Source organism: Nerophis ophidion, linkage group LG08 (assembly GCF_033978795.1).
Source record: "Nerophis ophidion isolate RoL-2023_Sa linkage group LG08, RoL_Noph_v1.0, whole genome shotgun sequence".
Classification (NCBI taxonomy): Eukaryota; Metazoa; Chordata; class Actinopteri; order Syngnathiformes; family Syngnathidae; genus Nerophis; species Nerophis ophidion.
In genome coordinates this window covers 44,089,262-44,109,192 of record NC_084618.1, presented here as the reverse complement: position 1 = coordinate 44,109,192, position 19,931 = coordinate 44,089,262, and the positions used below count along the sequence as shown (strand labels likewise).

The following is a 19,931-nucleotide window of genomic DNA, read 5'->3' as shown; positions in this document are numbered from 1 at the left end:
TCTCTCTCTCTCTCTCACACGCACACACACGCACACACACACATACACACTGTGCAGTGCATTACAGATCAAGTATTTTTGTGGAAATTGAAAACTCATCTGGGTTATATTTGTAGTTAATGTTCACACACCTTAAGCAGTGTGAAAGGAGGGATTGAATGATTTAAATATCTTTAATGCTAACTACATTGGCACTCAGCATCAAGGGTTGGAATGGGGGTTAAACCACCATAAATGATTTCTGGGCGCTGCTCACTGCTCCCCTCATTTCCCACGGGGTGATTAAGGGTGATGGGTCACATGCAGAGAATAATCTCGCCACACCTAGTGTGTGTGTAACAATCATTGGTACTTTAACTTTAACTCAATATATTGCTACCATACACATGCACCTAATGTAATGAGTACATTGATCTTCCCGTCCTATTTCTGCACCCTATTATATAATTAGTATAGTATTTCAGCAGATATTACTGTAAATGGTTAATTTTAAAGAAACACATATTAAGCGACCAGAGGTGGGTAGAGTAACCAGAAATTGTACTCAAGTAAGAGTACTGTTACTTTAGAGATGCATTACTCAAGTAAAAGTAAGGAGGAGTCACACAAATATTTACTTGAGTAAAAGTAAAAAGTACGTTGTGAAAAAACTACTCAAGTACTGAGTAACTGATGAGTAACCTGTTTGTTTAATGATGACGGCAACAAGTAATGCACAAAAACATAAAAATAGCAATGAACAAATTCAGAGCCAGGAATATCTCTTAAGCAACTTAAACAATAACATATATTAAATAATATATATTTAGTTTTACACTGTATTGAAAAAAAAATTGAAAATTAATTTTACCTTTGCAACCTCATTATACTATTGGCTAACTTTTATATTCATAAATGTAAGTTTCTCAATACCTGACCTGTTTTTTGTGCCTTTAAAAAAGATTTAGAACTCTACATTAAAACACTCTCTACCTCTAACAACCAAAAGGTGTGAAAACGATAATGCAGTTTTCCAAATTTAAGTTATTTACTGAGATTGAGTGAGCCTATGCCTTTGCACTTTATTTATTTTATGTATATATATTTTTTGCATTCTATTTTAGTTACTTTGAATTTACAACCCCCTAAGGCAGTTTTGTACGGTTTTTATACTGTTTTGTACTGTTTTTGTACTTACTTTGATTTGATTATTTTGAACTCTGTGTAGATGTTAAAATTTATCAACAAATGTTTATAAAAAAAAAAAACTGTGAAGTTAATCATGTGACCGCCTGGCTCTGTTTGATTTGTGAAACGGAGTCAAACATCACCAGTGACTGCATTTGATTGGTGAAACGCAGGCATGTGATAGATCGTACTTTGAAGGTCTGTCTGACAATCCAAAACAAACAGAGCGTGCATTAACAGATTGATAAAAATCAGTAGCAAGTAGCGAGCGGAATGTAGATAAATGGAGCGGAGTAAAAGTAGGGTTTCTTCTCTATAAATATACTCAAATAAAAGTAAAAGTATGTTGCATTAAAACTACTCTTAAAAGTACAATTTATCCCAAAAGTTACTCAAATAGATCTAACAAAGTAAATGTAGCGCGTTACTACCCACCTCTGTAAGCGACACACAATAGAGCCCTGACATGAGGGTGCAAGGTTTTTGTGAGTGGCAATAATCATCAATATAAGCCCGCCAAAGGAGCATTTACCAGAAACAAGGTCTTCACGGTGGCAGAGGGGTTAGTGCGTCTGCCTCACAATACGAAGGTCCTGCAGTCCTGGGTTCAAATCCAGGCTCGGGATCTTTCTGTGTGGAGTTTGCATGTTCTCCCCGTGAATGCGTGGGTTCCCTCCGGGTACTCCGGCTTCCTCCCACTTCCAAAGACATGCACCTGGGGATAGGTTGATTGGCAACACTAAATTGGCCCTAGTGTGTGAATGTGAGTGTGAATGTTGTCTGTCTATCTGTGTTGGCCCTGCGATGAGGTGGCAACTTGTCCAGGGTGTACCCCGCCTTCCGCCCGATTGTAGCTGAGATGGACGCCAGCGTCCCCCGCGACCCCGAAAGGGAATAAGCGGTAGAAAAATGGATGGATGGATGGAAGGTGTGAACGGCTCCCTGCCGCCATTTTGTGGGTTGCATGGCTCAAACAGGAACGACATCGCTTCGCACAGGTTTAACTCTTTATTTTTCAATAAAGCGGCTTGCAGTGTCAGTTGGTCGCTCTTTCAGCTCCTCCGTCTCTGCTCGCGCCGGGCTCCTTTTCAGTCGCCCTCTTCCTGTGCTCGTCTTGGTCGCTCCGTGGCTCTCGGTTATTCTCGCTCGTCTCCTTGCTCGCCTGATCGTCTGTCCAGTCGTCTCCTACTACTTCTATCACGATCGCTCCTCCTTTGCCCATTTTACTCTGCAGCAGAAGATGTAACGATTGAGCGCAGGTGTGTGGTGTACGCACCTGACGCTGATGGCTGCAGTGCCGCTCCAGGCGTGCGCCGCCTCTCCGCTCTGCTGCATGCTCCGCCTCCTGGCCGCCATCTTGGTCAGGACAACCATTTGCCCTGTCCCGCTGTCGGCTCGTCGGCTCCGCCTCTCCAGACAAGGGTCAGATGGTACAAAGTCAACTCAAATCCCCTTTGCAACAGTTTGTCAGTACTTGGAAGAAGAAGAAGACATACATTTTGTGAGGAGCCAGAGGTTGCAGGATGTCTCCCTTTTCCTGCTTACGGCCATAAGAGAATTCTATTTATTTGCTTCAAACAATCATTGATTGATTGATTGAAACTTTTATTAGTAGATTGCACAGTTCAGTACATATTCCGTACAATTGACCACTAAATGGTAACGCCCAAATACGTTTTTCAAATTGTTTAAGTCGGGGTCGACGTAAATCAATTCACACTGTAAAATAAATCAAAGACGGTGAAAAGTCACAACGACTTGTTGAGCTTTATTAGAGATTAAACGAACACGAGTAGGAGAGAAAGTTCTCCTCCCTTCATAAGTACAGTGTATAATACTCAGACAGACACTTGTAAACGTGTTAGCATATTAGTTACTGCTAACGATGCTAGGCTGATTACATTACAGTAGCACATACAAATATGCATGAAAACATTTCTACAGACATCGCACATGTGACATTTTAGTGAGTATGAATTGTTTTAGTTAAATTGTAAAATTTACAAAAGTTGCTCTTAGTGATGAATGACAAATCCTTTCGAGCAGAAACACTATAGACGAAAATACTTCCCACACGAAACAGGAGGTATATTGTCAACTTTTAGATTCTCCTGTGAGCGAACTCGTCCAAAAGACGGCGCCATAGCACAAACAACACACCTTGTCATATGAAAACTATTGAATACAAAATCCTGGGCTCGGGGTCTTTCTATGTGGAGTTTACATGTTCTCCCCGTGACTGCGTGGGTTCCCTCTGGGTACTCCGGCTTCCTCCCACCTCCAAAGACATGCACCTGGGGATAGGTTGATTGGCACTACACTAAATGGGCCCTAGTGTGTGAATGTTGTCTGTCTAGCTGTGTTGGCCCTGTGATGAGGTGGCGACTTGTCCAGGGTATAACCCGCCTTCTGCCCAAATGCAGCTGGGATAGGCTACAGCACCCCGCAACCCAGAGAGGGACAAGCGGTAGGAAATGGATGGCTGGATGGAAAACATTATGGCTGTTAGTGAAGAAAAATCCACACATTAGCCGCTCTGTTTCATGATCCTCAGGATTCAAAGCATTGGAAAAAAGTAGCGGCTCGTTGTCGGGGAAATATTTTCGGCCGTCACTTCAGTCATTGTTTCCTGGTGTGACGTCACGGTTATAGAATCAGCTGGTGTGTATTATATCAAATCTATTTGTCTGTACAGAATAATTTGTTAATGATCGTGTTGGAAGAATGTATTTACATTGGGGACATGATTGAAGTTCGTCGGGAGGTGCTGCTGTCGCACACGGAGCTCGCCATGCCATCGTGTGCCCTGAGCTGGCAGTAAAATTTGCCGGGAATTGGATACGGTGTGGGCACCAAGACACACCGCCTCGCCTCAGAGATATAGCTCTTCTGTCGCAAAGGAAATGATCCTTTTGGTGGTCCACACATGGAAACTTTGTTACAACTTTTACATCCTCTGATTAGTCAACTTTGCAATCGTCTTGGCGCTGCACACCAAAGCGACGTCACTAAGTGTGGTTGAGCTTTTTTTTTTTGAGGTGGAAACAGTCGCAAATGAGATCTTTGTTTTGTTCATTTTATTCAAAACTCTCAATTTGGTATCCTTCTTCCCCAACCAAACCAACTTTCTTACGATTTGACAAGCTAGAGGAATCTGGCCTCAAACTTTGCTATGTTCATAAAACAGCTATCTCTGAAAGCGAGGTAGGTCATTAGCTCCCATTAAACCAAAACATTTAATTAAAATAAACTGTAAAAATAAACCTAGGTATAACTTATAACACACAGGATTTATGCTTCAATATAGTATTTTTACATTGTGTAGAATAAGAGAACAATATTTTAAACATACATATGTCTAAAAACGTTCTAAGATTGTATCCCTTTAAGTTTAGAATGAGTATACTGCCAGTTGTATTAGTGAAGTAAGCACAAAGCCAGTATTGATGCCGATATTTTGTGATACATTTCAATAATTTAAATATCTAGCTGTAGTGACTAAATAGACACTACTACATATATTATATGTTTATTTCTCCCAAAAAAAGGTTATCAATTTGACTGATTGTCAACAAAAGGCAAAATCTGGCGCAGGGGTGTTAAACTAATTTTAGCTCAAAGCCCGCATTAAAGGAAAATCTATTCACACGCGGGCCGGGCTGGCAAAATTATGGCATAATAACTTAAAAATAAAAAAAACTTCAGATTATTTTCTTTGTCTCACTTTGACCAAAAGTAGAACAAGTACATCCTGAAAATTTGACCAAGAGTAGAACAAGTACATTCTGAAAATGTATACAATTCTCTTGGCAAAACACTTGACGTAAGTTGAAAACTCTGAGGAATAAAATGGTGCAGTTTCAAAAACACCATGAACTTTGACTTTGTCTCAGTGTTCTTACAAAGCCGTTAAATTTACATAGGCACTTCCTGTTTAGCACTGTAACTTTGGCAGTTTGATAAAAATGTTTTGAAAAGCAACCAATTGTTTCCACATTGGGGAAATCTGCATACTGCCACAACACATTCATTTATCATCATTTAAATATTAAGTTCATAATTAAACATGGTGTCAGTTATCAAAACGAGACCATAGCTGTTTGCCGTGACTTAACACCTTGTTTTGATTCTTTCACCTTCTGTAGCCTTTGCTCCGTGTCCATATTCTTCTCTTTGTATTTCTTAGACGTTTCATAGTGCCTTCTTAGATTATATTCTTTCATTACAGCCAAACTTACTCGACACAGAAAACACACAGCTTTGCTTTTTACCTCTAGAACATATACCCTGCCTCCCACCTGGCTTGAAACCCTGTGTTCTCATCGTCCACCTTCCGTTTAGCCATTATTGGGGAGGGAATTGCTGAAAGTTGACATCTTCCCTGAATGCTTATGAATATATAAGGAAGCTGAGGCCCACCTGAGGCTCTTGAGTGAGTTCGTGGCTGCCATTGCATTATGGGGAATGGAGTATTAGTGCGTGCAATACAGCAGCAGGCGGTTGTGGCCCGGGGGCAGGTTCTAATGAAAACCAGATAGCATCCCGGGGCCATAGATAATTCGGCCCAACTTATTTGACCACTTTTTTTTTTTTACATTTTTGGAGAAACTTCACCATCTCTCAGGTAAATGCTGTACATTATAATTACATAACTTTATAAAACCATTGTATTTGTTCATAGTACAGTACATTCTATTGTAATGTTTTCTTATACAATATTTCTTATTTAAAAGTTCAATTTTGCTTTTAAAAGGCATGTCCCATGTCAAAATTGTTGTGTTTTAGGAGGACCAAGCACAGATGGATTTAATTTCAATGTGCAATGTTGATTTTAAATAGAATCAATTTCGCTCATAAATTCAAGTATTATTATGTTATAGTGTTAACAGTCAAACTAAAGAACACAAACAACAACACCAAACTACTTGTTTTCTTAGTAGACTGAGCAAGTTTGTTGATTCAGCATTTGTCAACTCAGACAACTGTCAGAGTTGAAAAAGTAGGGTGGTAGGATATACCTTCAAAAATGTATAGTTTGATTTGTAATATTCATTGCATTATATGATAACCATTGACTACAAATTAAAAAGTTTTGAAACAGCAACATTTTTAATTTTACTTTTACTTTCTTTACTTGAGTTCATTTTAGGTGTCATGATCATGATACTTAAAGAGGCCCTATATGCTGTCACGTCATGGAGCTTATATTGGAACCCAGTCGTACACTACAGTAAGGTTTTATTTTGATAAAATGTTCTATAAATCTCAAGTTGCATATGAATAAATATGCATTCTCCTGATCTTTGCCGAAACCCTCAATTTGGTATCCTTCTTTCCCAACCAAACCAACTCTCTTGCAATTAGATTAGATTAGATAGTACTTTTATTCCTTCAGGAGAGTTCCTTCAGGAAAATTAAAATTTTCAGCACAATCCCATTCAAGATCAGACAAACGTTACAGGGAGACAGAACAGGATCACTGACGGGTCTGCCGGCTTCCAGCGCGACTTACAAAAAAGGTGAGATACAGGTGAACAAGTGGGGGGTATGGGAGAAAAAATAGAAGATTAAAATAAGATAAAATATAATAAAAGCCTGGGCCCTGGAGAGGGGGTCCAGACTGAGGCCAAGGGAAAAAAAACAACGACTCATAGCCATAGAACACATCCCTCTCACATGTGTTTAAGAGGGAAACATCAAACATCAAAGAAGACAAAGGACCTTAAAACATTAAAGCAGCGGATACAACCAGCCACTTCTACATACAGCTATGAATAAAAAGTAAAATAAACATATACACTGTGGTGGTGGAGGAATCTGGCCTCAAACTGTGCAATGTTCATAAAACAGCAATGTATGTAAGCAAAGTAGGTCTTTAGCTCCCATGAAACATACAAATACAATCACATTAAACCATAAGAACAAACCCAGGTATAACCTAAAACACACAGGCCTTATGCTTTAATATAGCATTTTCACATTGTGTAGAACAAGACAATATTTTAGACATACTGTACATACACCTGAAAACATTCTAGGATCGAATCCCTTTAAGTCGGAATGAGTATACTGCCAGTTTTATTAGTGAAGTAAGTACAAGGCCAGTATTGACGCCAATATTTTGTAATACTTTTCAATAATTAAAAAATATTTTTAAAAAATGAACGTAGAAGAGTACTAAAAAATATTGATATCATTATAATCAGATACTAATACTACCCTTGGTATCATTATTTGTGCAACAGTTACTTTTAAAGAATCTTGCTTTATTAGCTTTTTGATTAGAAACGTTCTCTTTCACAAGTCCTAATTCTGGAATGTATTGTTACTTTTACTTAAGGATGACTTTAGGCTACTTATTACGAGACTGTGGTTCAGCATAATGAATAAGTGAAGTTTAAGACATTGCCAGGGATCCAAGGAACCAGACTCCCACTGGAACAGACTCTTACCTTTGATGAGTTGCGGCACTTCCAGACGTTCTTGGTTAGCCAGCTCTGCCAGGAATAACTTGGCCCATGTTGCAACGTGTGACTTTTGGGGATATCTGTACAAGTCAAAAACGGATGCAAATCTTCAAGTTTTTTCTGTCCACTTGTGGTCTCCTTGTGGTTGTCGAGTTGTCCAGGACTCAATGCTTGGTTGCTGAAGTCACTTATTTTACTAAATCAAATATTTTAGCAAATAGTTAGCTCATTTGATTTCTTTTTAATGAGCATTACTGAAATGAATAGTTTGCTGTGGTACCTCACAGAATGAGCATGTAGGAACTCAACTTTAGGGACTGTTAATTTGTTGTAGTGCAGTACCCTCTTGTGGTGACCGACAATATTTAGGCAAGGTCTATGGATTATTATGAAACCCTTCAGGGATGTGTTGCCTGGAAAGTCCGGCTGTATATTGTACTTAAAATAACTAGAAACATACTCAAGTATGTTTAGTAAAAGTACAAGTACAATAATGTTTCTTTAATAATAGTGTATATTTATTAAGTCAACATAAAATAGATTTGTGGAGAAACAACTGTCCATTTCTTGTATTAAAGGTGACCTTTGCAGGCATAAAACATATGGGCACATAATGTAAAAACTAACAAGTAATATAATATTTATTGCCTTTGTGATTTGAGGAAATGAGATAGGCTCCAGCACCCCTGCGACTCCAAAAGGGACAAGCGGATGGATGGATGGATGACAAATTATGTGTCCTCTGCCTTTCGACACTCATTAAGAACTATTACTTTGACTTTGTTGTTTTTTTAAATACTTTATCGGTATTATTTGTTTAAGCTGCAAATCAACTGATTCATACATGCATACAAAATTTGTTTTTATTAGAAAGTAGCAATATTTTGATAGTAGTCTGATCATGTTTAATGTATGTTATTTTGAAGTTATGTTATTTTGAATTAACAACATTGGAATATTGTAAAATATGTTACATTATTGTAATAGATAAGTATATACATTTTTTTTTAAATCTTTAGCACCATTTTAATATACATTTACTCAATAAACCTATATGCATGTTGTCCACTTTACTGTCTATTTCACCAACTCCTTGAAAGTTGTACCTTTTTGGGTGTCTCATTAACCCCAGTGACAGTCTCACTAATTATGCAATCTAACAATAACAACTACATCCATCCATCCATTTACTACCGCTTATTCCTTTTGGGGTCGCGGGGGGCGCTGGTGCCTATCTCAGCTATAATCGGGCGGATGGCGGGGTACAGCCTGGACAAGTCGCCACCTCATCGCAGGGCCAACACAGATAGACAGACAACATTCACACTCACATTCACACACTAGTGTTTAGTGTTGCCAATCAACCTATCCCCAGGTGCATGTCTTTGGAAGTGGGAGGAAGCCGGAGTACCCGGAGGGAACCCATGCATTCACGGGGAGGACATGCAAACTCCACACAGAACGATCCGAGCCCGGGATTGAACCCCAGACTACTCAGGACCTTCGTATTGTGAGGCAGACGCACTAACCCCTCTTCCACTGTGAAGCCCTAACAACTAGATAGTACAAAACCCGAAACCAGTGAAGTTGGCATGTTGCGTAAATGGTAAATACAAACAGAATACAATGATTTGCAAATCCTTTTCAACTCATATTCAATTATATAGACTGCCAAGACAAGATATTTCATGTTCGAACTGAGAAACTTTTTTTTTGCAAATAATCATTAATTTAGAATTCAATGACACCAACATATTGCAAAAAAGTTAGCACAGGGGCATTTTTACCACTGTGTTACATGGCCTTTTCTTTTAACAACACTCAGTAAACGTTTGGGAACTGAGGAGACCAATTTTTGAAGCTTTTTATGTGGAATTATTTCGTATTCTTGCTTGACGTACAGGTTAAGTTGTTCAACAGTCCGGGGTCACCATTGTGGTGTTTTACGCATAATAATGGGCCACACATTCCAGTCTAGTACCCGCACTCCTTTACTACAATGCCACGCTGTTGTAATACATGCAGAATGTGGCTTGGCATTGTCTTGCTGAAATAAGCAGGGGCATCCATGAAAAAGACGTTGCTTGGATGGCAACATATGTTGCTCCAAAACCTGTATGTACCTTTCAGCATTAATGATGTTTTCACAGATGTGTAAGTTACCCATGCCTTGGGCACTAATACACCCCCATCACAGATACTGGCTTTTCAACTTTGCGCCTATAACAATCCTGATAGCTTTTTTCTTGTTTGGTCCCGAGGACACAACATCCAGTTTCCAAATACAATTTGAAATGTGGACTCATCCGACAACAGAACACTTTTCCACTATGCATCATTCCATCTTAGATGAGCTCTGGCCCAGCGAACCTGGCGGAGTTTCTGGGTGTTGTTGATGAATGGCTTTGGCTTTGCATAGTACAGTTTTAACTTGCACTTACAGATGCAATGACAAACTGTAGTCACTGACAGTGGTTTTCTGAAGTGTTCCTAAGCCCATGTGGTGATATCCTTTAGACACTGATGTTGGTTTTTGATGCAGTACCGCCTGAGGGATTGAAGGTCTCGGACATTCAATGTTTATTACGCTTACCTGCAGTGATTTCTCCAGATTTTCCGTAACTTTTGATGATATTACGGTCTGTAGATGATAAAATCCCTAAATTCTTTGCAATAGCTTGTTGAGAAATGTTGTTCTTAAACTGTTCGACAATTAGCTCACGCATTCGCCCCATCCTTGTCTGTAAATGACTGAGCATTTCATGGAAGCTGCTTTTATACCCAATCATGGCACCCACCTGTTCCAGATTAGCCTGTTCACCTGTGGGATGTTCCAAATAAGTGTTTGAAGAGCATTCCTCAACTTCTTTCCTCAACTCAGTAATTTTTACAAACTTTGCCAGCTTTTTTGAAACATTTTACAGGCATTAAATTCCAAATTAGCTAATATTTGCAAAAACTAACAACGTTTCTCATAGGTTGAAAAGGATTTGAAAATAATTGGATTCTGTTTTTATGTACGATTTACACAACGTGCCAACTTCACATGTTTAGGGTTTTGTAATACAAAAATTACTATTGAACTGTGAGGACCAGGATAATACATTTACACAAGTAGCAACATGTAAAACACACAAACATGATTTAACAAACACAATTCAGGCTTGCAGGGGAGCTCATACTTGCCCAACATGCGAAAATATCAAAGTTGTTTTTCAATTTTATCAAGTTACTTCAATGTTACTTTTGTTTTAAGGAATGAATGCAGAATATCTGTTTAATAGTACACACAATATTCAGTTAGTAAATGTAAAATTAAAACCATCCATATGTCCCTTTTTTACTGCTTATCCCTTTCTGGGTCGCGGGGGATCGCTGGAGCCTATCTCAGCTGCATTCGGGCGGAAGGAGGCGTACACCCTGGACAAGTCTCTACCTCATCGCAGGGCCAACACAAATAGATAGACAACATTAACACATACATTCACACTCAAGGGCCAATTTAGTGTTGCCAATCAACCTATCCCCAGGTGCATGTCTTTGGAGGTGGGAGGAAGCCGGAGTACCCGGAGGGAACTCATGCAGTCATGGGGAGCACATGCAAACTCCACACAGAAAGATCTCGAGCGCAGGATCGAACCCAGAACCTTCGTATTGAGAGGCAGACGCACTAACCCCTGTTACACCATGCTGCCAAAAATTTAAACCATTGGTTCTCAAATTGTGGTACTTTAAGGGCTATCCCTGGAGTACTTGAGATTAAAAAAAATAATTTCACCAAGAAAAAGGGATGAATATTTTATCAATCAAAGTTTACTTGTATAACCCTAAATCACGAGTGTCTCAAAGGGATGCACAAGCCACAATGACATCCTCGGCTCAGATCCAACATCAGAGCAAAACAACCTCAACCCAATAGGATGACAATGAGAAACCCTGGAGGGGACCGCAGATGTGAGGACCACCCTGGGCGACCGGTGCAATAAATGTAGAGTGGATCTAGTATAATATTTTGAGAGTCTAGTCCATAGTAGGGCCAGCAGGAGACCATCTTGAGTGGAGACAGGTCAGCAGCGCAGAGACGTCCCCAATTGATGCACAGATGAGTGGTCCACCCCGGAGCCCCACTTTGGACAGCTAACGCAACATCTGTGGTCACCGAATCTGTGCCCCCCCTCTACACGAACGAGAGGGGGGCAGAGCAGAAAAGAAACGGCAGATCAACTGGTCTAAAAGGGGGGATTATTTAAAGGCCAGAGTATTCAAATTATTTTTAAGATGGGACTTAAATGCTTCTACCGATTTAACTGTTGGTTTGCTAAGTTTGTAATATTTGTAACTCTCATCTCTGCAGAATGTTGTTGCCTACAACAGTGGTTCTGAACCTTTTTTCAGTGATGTACCCCCAGTGAACATTGTTTTAATTCAAGTACCTCCTAATCAGAGCGAAGCATTTTTGGTTAAAAAAAAGAGATAAGGAAGTAAAATACAGCACTATGTCATCAGTTACTGATTTATTAAATTGTATAACATTGCAAAATATTGCTCATTTGTAGTGGTCTTTCTTGAACTATTTGGAAAAAAAGATATGCAAATAACTAAAAACTTGTTGAAAAATAAACCCGTTATTCTATTATTAATAAAGATTTCTACACATAGAAGTAATCATCAACTTAAAGTGCCCTCTTTTGGGATTGTAATAGAGATCCATCTGGATTCATGAACTTAATTCTAAACATTTCTTCACTAAAAAAGAAATCTTTGGCATCAATATTTATGGAACATGTCCACAAAAAATCTAGCTGTCAACACTGAATATTGCATTGCTGCATTTCTTTTCACAGTTTATGAACTTACATTCATATTTTGTTGAGGTATTATTCAACAAGGTCTTCACAGTGGCAGAGGGGTTAGTGCGTCTGCCTCACAATACGAAGGTCCTGACTATTCCTGGGTTCAATCCCGGGCTCGGGATCTTTCTGTGTGGAGTTTAAATGTTCTCCCCGTGAATGCGTAGGTTCCCTCCGGGTACTCCGGCTTTCTCCCACCTCCAAAGACATGCACCTGGGGATAGGTTGATTGGCAACACTAAATTGGCCCTAGTGTGTGAATGTTGTCTGTCTATCTGTGTTGGCCCTGCGATGAGGTGGCGACTTGTCCAAGGTGTACCCCGCCTCCCGCCCGATTGTAGCTGAGATAGGCACCGGCGCCACGTGTGACCAAAAAGGGAAATATCGGTGGAAAATGGATGGATGGATTATTCAATAAATATATTTATAAAGGATTTTTAAATTGTTGCTATTTTTAGAATATTTAAAAAAAATCTCATGTACCCCTTGGCATACCTTTAAGTACCACCAGGGGTATGCGTACCACCATTTGAGAACCACTGGCCTAGAACAGGGTTCAATTCAAAGACGTAGACCAGGGGTCACCAACGCGGTGCCAGCAGGCACCATGTAGCCCGTAAGGACCAGATGAGTAGCCCGCTGGCCTGTACAAAAATAGCTCAAATAGCAGCACTTACCAGTGAGCTGCCTCTATGTTTTAAATTGTATTTATTTACTAGCAAGCTGGTCTCGCTTTGCTCGACATTTTTAATTCTAAGAGAGACAAAACTCAAATAGAATTTGAAAATCCAAGAAAATATTTTAAAGACTTGGTCTTCACTTGTTTAAATAAATAAATAAATGTTTTTCCTTTGCTTCTTATAACTTTCAGAAAGACAATTTTAGCGAAAAAAATACAACCTTAGAAATAATTTTAGGATTTTTAAACACATATACCTTTTTACCTTTTAAATTCCTTCCTCTTCTTTCCTGACAATTTAAATCAATGTTCAAGTATTTTTTTTATTGTAAAGAATAATAAACACATTTTAATTTAATTCTTTATTTTAGCTTCTGTTTTTTCGACAAAGAATATTTGTGAAATATTTCTTCAAACTTATTATGATTAACATTCCCCAAAAAATATTCTGGCAAATCTAGAAATTCTGTAGAATCAAATTTAAATCTTATTTTAAAGTCTTTTGAATTCCATCCATCCATCCATTTTCTACCGCTTATTCCCTTTTGGGGTCGCGGGGGGCGCTGGCGCCTATCTCAGCTACAATTTCTTTTTAAATTTTTGTTCTGTAAAATCTAAAAGAAATAATGATTTGTCTTTGTTAGACTTGTAGCTTGGTCCAATCTGTTGTGTATTCTAACAAAATGCAGATTGGATTTCAACCTATTTAAAACATGTCATCAAAATTCTAAAATTAATCTTAATCAGGAAAAATTATTAAGGATGTTCCATACATTCTTTTTAAAAAAAATTTCAAAAAGATTCGAATTAGCTAGTTTTTGTCTTCCTTTTTTTCGGTTGAATTTTGAAGTTTGAAGAGTCGAAATTGAAGATGAACTTACTTCAAAATTTATTTTTAATTTTTTCGTGTTTTCTCCTCTTTTAAATCGTTCAATTAAGTGTTTTTTCATTATTTATTCTCTACAAAAAACCTTCCGTAAAAGGAAAAACAATGTACGACGGAATGACAGACAGAAATACCCTTTTTTCTTTATATATATAAAGATTTATTTATTAAAGGTAAATAGAGCAAATTGGCTATTTCTGGAAATGTATTTAAGTGTGTATCAAACTGGTAGCCCTTCGCATTAATCAGTACCCAAGAAGTAGCTCTTGGTTTCAAAAAGGTTGGTGACCCCTGCCGTAGACTCTCACAGTTTTGCAGCAATCTAAATATAATAAAACACTTAAGCAATAAATAGACAAAAACCCAAAACATGTCCACTAGAGAGAATTCTGGTTTTCAGAATAAAAATACAAGTGAAGGGAGAGTAATTTAGTTGAATAGCTTGGCCTAGTTTACCACCTTACTAATTCACAAACAAACATGTATTTATTGTAGGTTTATTTTAACGCAGAACGGATGCAAAACTAGTTTGTGTATCTTCTTTAAAGAACACTGAGGCCTCCACTCTCACATCTAACTGCGCCATCTTTAAACGGGCTGCTAGTGTGTTCTCTTACCACAACTTCAGTGTGAAGTCTTCAAGATAACAAAGCGTGTCGTCGAGCAGGTGAGCGGACAAACAGTCATCTCCCTTGGCAACAGCCTCGTTAATGCAAACACTGGGTCTCCATGCGCACATTGTGACCCGGCAGCCCCCAAAGCAGACATGGACGAATCTCCCGCCGAGGACCGCCGACTGGACTTCATTGAGGACTACGTGCTGAGGACTCTTCAAGTTAAACACGACCGCTGGCAGAAGTGCGTGTCCTGCGAGGAGAACTTGCGTGTCCTGCGGGACTTTCTGGACGTACCGGGACAGAGGAGCTTAGTGGTGTCTGTGACCGCTGCTGGACTTCTGCAGCCCGCCGCTGGATTCACTTTCCAGTCCGGAATCAAAGCGGTCTACTTTCTAAAGACTAGGAACACACAGCTTAGTCCGGACCGGATGAAGGACTGCCTGGTCTGTGGGGACTTGTCCTACGCGCCGTTGGACCACTTGTCTGTCCTGGTTGACGAGGTAAAAGTCTTTCATTGATCAAATACAACGTTCATATGAAGAGGTCAGCATACCATTTAAAGTGGTAAACAACAATAAAACGTATACAATATCTTCACTGCACTAAATAGTTCAGTTTAGACCAGTGGTGCCCAAGGTGGGGCCCGCGGGGCTAAATTTCGCCCGTCGTGTCATTGCCTTTGACCTGCCAGAGCAGGGGTAGGGAACCTATGGCTCCAGACCCAGATGTGGCTCTTTTGATGACTGCATCTGGCTCACAGGTGAATCTTAGCTGGCGTTGCTTAACACGATAAGTCAGTGTTTTTCAACCTTTTCTGAGCCGAGCCACATTTTTTTAATTGGAAAACCACCAGCAGAAAACATAAAAAAATTAAAATCAGTAGCTGATACTGACAATAAAAAGTTGTTCTCGCAATTGTCTGATATGAATTCAAACCATAACTATACATGCATTAATACAGCTCTTGTCTCAACATAGGTGTACTGTCACCACCTGTCACATCACGCCATAACTTATTTTGAGTTTTCTGGTGTTTTCCTGTGACTTGCGCTCCTATTTTGTTGGCTTTTTCTTTTTTGTTGGTATTTCCCTGTAACAGTTTCATGTCTTCCTTGAATGTTATTCCCCGCACCTTTCTTTGTTTTCGCAATCAAGACTATTTAAGTTGTGCGGACGCACTCGTTCTTTTTGGGGACATTGTTGATTGTCATGCCATGTACGGATGTACTTTGTGGACGCTGTCTGCTCCACACGCTGTAAGTCTTTGCTGTCGTCTAGCATTCTGTTTTTATTTACTTTGCAGTTAGTTCAGTTTTAGTTTTGTTTAGCTTCAATGCCTTTTCTTAGCGGCACTCTCCTTTTGTTTATTTTTGGTTTAATTGTTGGATACCTTGTTACCTAAACGCTGCCTCCCGCATATTGTGATCACGACATACTATGTTCCCCACATCTACAAAGCAGATAGCAACCTGCTGTCACCTACTGATATGGAAGAGTATTACACGGTTACTCTGCTGTGCTCTGGACAGCACAGACACTCAATAACAGCACATTTTTTAATTATAGTAACAGGTTTGCAAAAAATATTTTTAACCCAATTAGGTGAAATTAGATCATCTCCCGCGGTACACCAGATTGTATCTCACGGCACACTAGTGTGCCATGGCACAGTGGTTGAAAAACACAGCGATATGTAATGAATAATTCCGCTGGCAATCACAGTGTTAATAATGACGTTCAAAATATAAAACATTCTCATGCATTTTAATTCATCCATCTGTTTTCTACCGCATCCGTTCAAGAAGTCAAATTAATGGTAAGAACTATTTTATTCATTATTGAAAAAAATAAAATCGCTTCAGAATAACAATGTTATTAAAAAGAAGAAGATACTTACTATACTCTTAAAATGTTGGTTTTATTTAAAAATGCACACATTTAGTTGTATTCAGTGTTAAAAAATATTATAGGGCTCTCACGGAAGTACATTTCATAATATTTGGCTTTCATGGCTCTCTCATCCAAAACTGTGTCCAATGTTCCCTGTGCCAGAGGGTAGTTACTCTCTCAAGCTGCACAAGCATTGAATGCATGTCTACACAGCTACACTGTAAAAAAACAGAATCGGAAATACTTTAATATTCCCTGAGGGTAAATTTAAGATTTTCAGCACAAACCCATTCCAGGGAGACAGAACAGGATTGCTGACGGGTCTGCCAACTTCCGGCGCCCCTTACAAAAAATGTGAGAAACAGGTAAATTCAGTCTAAGCCTGGCCCAAGAAAAAAACCCTCATAGCCATAGCACATATAAACATGTGTGGAAGAGGCATACTTGCCAACCTTGAGACGTCTAAATTCGGGAGTTGAGGTTGGGGGCGGGGAGGTTGACGGGGTTCGGGCGAGGGGTTTTGGTGGTAGCGGGGGTGTATATTGTAGCGTCCCGGAAGAGATAGTGCTGCAAGGGGGTCTAGGTATTTGTTCTGTTCTGTTTATAAAGTACCAATGATTGTCACACACACACTAGGTGTGGTGAAATGTGTCCTCTGCATTTGACCCATCCCCTTGATCACCCCCTGGGAAGTGAGGGGAGCAGTTGGCAGCAGCGGTGCCGCGCTCGGGAATCATTTATGGAGATTTAACCCCCAATTCCAACCCTTGATGCTGAGTGCCAAGCAGGGAGGCAATGGGTCCCGTTTTTATTGTCTTTGGTGTGACTACGCTTGAACTCACAACCTACCGATCTCAGGGCGGACACTCTAACCACGGTGCGGATGTTCTCCCGAAATGTGTTTGTCATTCTTGTTTGGAGTGGGTTCACAGTGTGGCGCATATTTCTAACAGTGTTAAATATGTTTATATGGCCACCCTCAGTGTGACCTGTATGGCTGTTGACCATAATATGTATGTCGCACATATTATGTGACTGGGTCACCACGCAGTTTGTATAAAGGAAAAGGGGACGTGAGGACAGGTTGTAGGGGACGCTAAAGCAGTGCCTTTAAGGCACGCCCACAATATTGGTGGAAATCGGGAGAATGTTTGTCCCGGGAGATTTTGGGGAGGGGCACTGAAATTCGGGAGTCTCCCGTGAAATCGGGAGGCTTGGCAAGTATAGTAAGAAGTGTGTAAAAAAGTCAGTACCGTACTTTTCGGAGTATAAGTCGTTCCAGAGTATAAGACGCACCTGCCGAAAATGCATAATAAAGACGAAAAAAAACATATATGTCGCACTGGAGTATAAATCGCATTTTTGGGGGAAATGTATTTGACTCTCAGTGTGACCTGTATGGCTGTTGACCATAATATGTGTGTCGCACATACAGGTATTATGTGACTGGGCCGCCACGCAGTTTGTATGGAGGAAAAGGGGACGTGAGAACAGGTTCTAAGGGACGCTAAAGCAGTGCTTTTAAGGCACGCCCCCAATATTGGTGGAAATCAGGAGAAAGTTTGTCCCGGGAGATTTTCGGGAGGGGCACAGAAATGTAGGAGTCTCCCGGGAAAATCAGGAGGGTTGGCAAGTATAGTAAGAGGTGTGTAAAAAAGTCAGTACCGTACTTTTTGGATAATCAGGAATAAAATAAAATAGTATAAACAAATTTTCAAAAAAGGATTACTCACTATATATATATATAGATCAGTAACGTGCAGTCAGGGTAGGCAGGTGAGGCGGGGCCTCCTCACCTGCCATCATGGAAAGAAAAAAAATGTAAACGGAAAAAAATTATTAAATTGTTACATGTATCCAGTGATTATACTTTATAAAGTTATTTTCCATTTAACTTCACCAGTTTTAGATCATTTTTATTCAAAATCGCTGAATTTTCACATTTGCCGTTTAAATACTGAGAAGAGACTTGTGGTGAGTCAGCAGCCAGCTGAGCCTCCCAGTCACCATGGCAATGACTCGGCTAACTGCTGGCTGCTGCAGTGCAGTGAGACCGTATTGCTATATGAATTATATTATACATTTCCATAGTTTAGTTAGCTGAGATATATAATGTACAGTGTATTTTGTCAACAACTGTATGTGTGTAACGTATTTCTTGTGCTGGGCAATCATAAAACTGCTGCAAAACACATACAATATGAGGCACCTGTTCTCCGGTCTCCTGGTGGTGGAGGGTGGTAGTGATCCCAGGGATCATTCTTGCGATTACTCGGCTGCAGAAGAAGTGACAACAAACTACAGTTAGCAAGTCAAGTTTGGCAGCAGCGAGCGTTTATTTTGTCCTCTTTTAACATGGATTAATCCATATCTAAAATAAAACAGTTTTCTAAACTGGACTTTCAATCGAAGCCGGAGGTAATAATAAAAGGAAGACCAACGCCGGAGCTAAAAAGTTTGTTTCAGACAGTGATCTCCATCGAGACAGAGAGACTTTTAAAAGGTGAAGAAAGATAAGGAAGACTTCTATAAACATGGTATCGATGCTTTTGTTGAGAAGGAGCGGAGCATGGACTTTATTTATAAGTAAAAATAAGACCATAATAACGATTTTTTTATTAAATGTGCTTTTTTGTGTGCTACAGTTTGTATGTGTAAAGAATGCTGGTATGAGCTTTTAAACATCAATCAATCAATCAATGTTTACTTATATAGCCCTAAATCACTAGTGTCTCAAAGGGCTGCACAAACCACCACGACATCCTCGGTAGGCCCACATAAGGGCAAGCAAAACTCACACCCAGTGGGACATCGGTGACAATAATGACCCAGTGGGACGTCGGTGACAATAATGACTATGAGAACCTTAGAGAGGAGGAAAGCAATGGATGTCGAGCGGGTCTAACATGATACTGTGAAAGTTCAATCCACAATGGATCCAACACAGTCGCGAGAGTCCAGTCCAAAGCGGATCCAACACAGCAGCGAGAGTCCCGTTCACAGCGGAGCCAGCAGGAAACCATCCCAAGCGGAGGCGGATCAGCAGCGCAGAGATGTCCCCAGCCGATACACAGGCAAGCAGTACATGGCCACCGGATCGGACCGGACCCCCTCCACAAGGGAGAGTGGGACATAGAAGAAAAAGAAAAGAAACGGCAGATCAACTGATCTAAAAAGGGAGTCTATTTAAAGGCTAGAGTATACAAATGAGTTTTAAGGTGAGACTTAAATGCTTCTACTGAGGTGGCATCTCGAACTGTTACCGGGAGGGCATTCCAGAGTACTGGAGCCCGAACGGAAAACGCTCTATAGCCCGCAGACTTTTTTTGGGCTTTGGGAATCACTAACAAGCCGGAGTCCTTTGAACGCAGATTT

The 19,931-nt window shown here is 39.9% G+C and overlaps 1 protein-coding gene and 1 long non-coding RNA gene across 2 annotated transcripts in view; one reads left to right on the top strand and one right to left on the bottom strand.

Moving 5' to 3' along the window:
- Nucleotides 1–2,234: 2,234 nt before the first annotated feature.
- LOC133557819 (uncharacterized) lies at nt 2,235–15,106 on the bottom strand. The gene is made up of 3 exons (XR_009807851.1): nt 14,667–15,106; nt 7,620–7,714; nt 2,235–2,640 (listed from the first exon to the last, which is right to left on the bottom strand). It is a non-coding gene; the product is annotated as an uncharacterized LOC133557819 (long non-coding RNA).
- Nucleotides 14,687–19,931, top strand: part of dnah9 (dynein, axonemal, heavy chain 9) — a 41,158-nt gene continuing 35,913 nt past the window's right edge. The window contains exon 1 of the mRNA XM_061908638.1: nt 14,687–15,166. Within this exon, the coding sequence (XP_061764622.1) occupies nt 14,816–15,166 (351 nt within the window). The 5' untranslated portion in view covers nt 14,687–14,815. The remainder of the gene's footprint in view (nt 15,167–19,931) is intronic.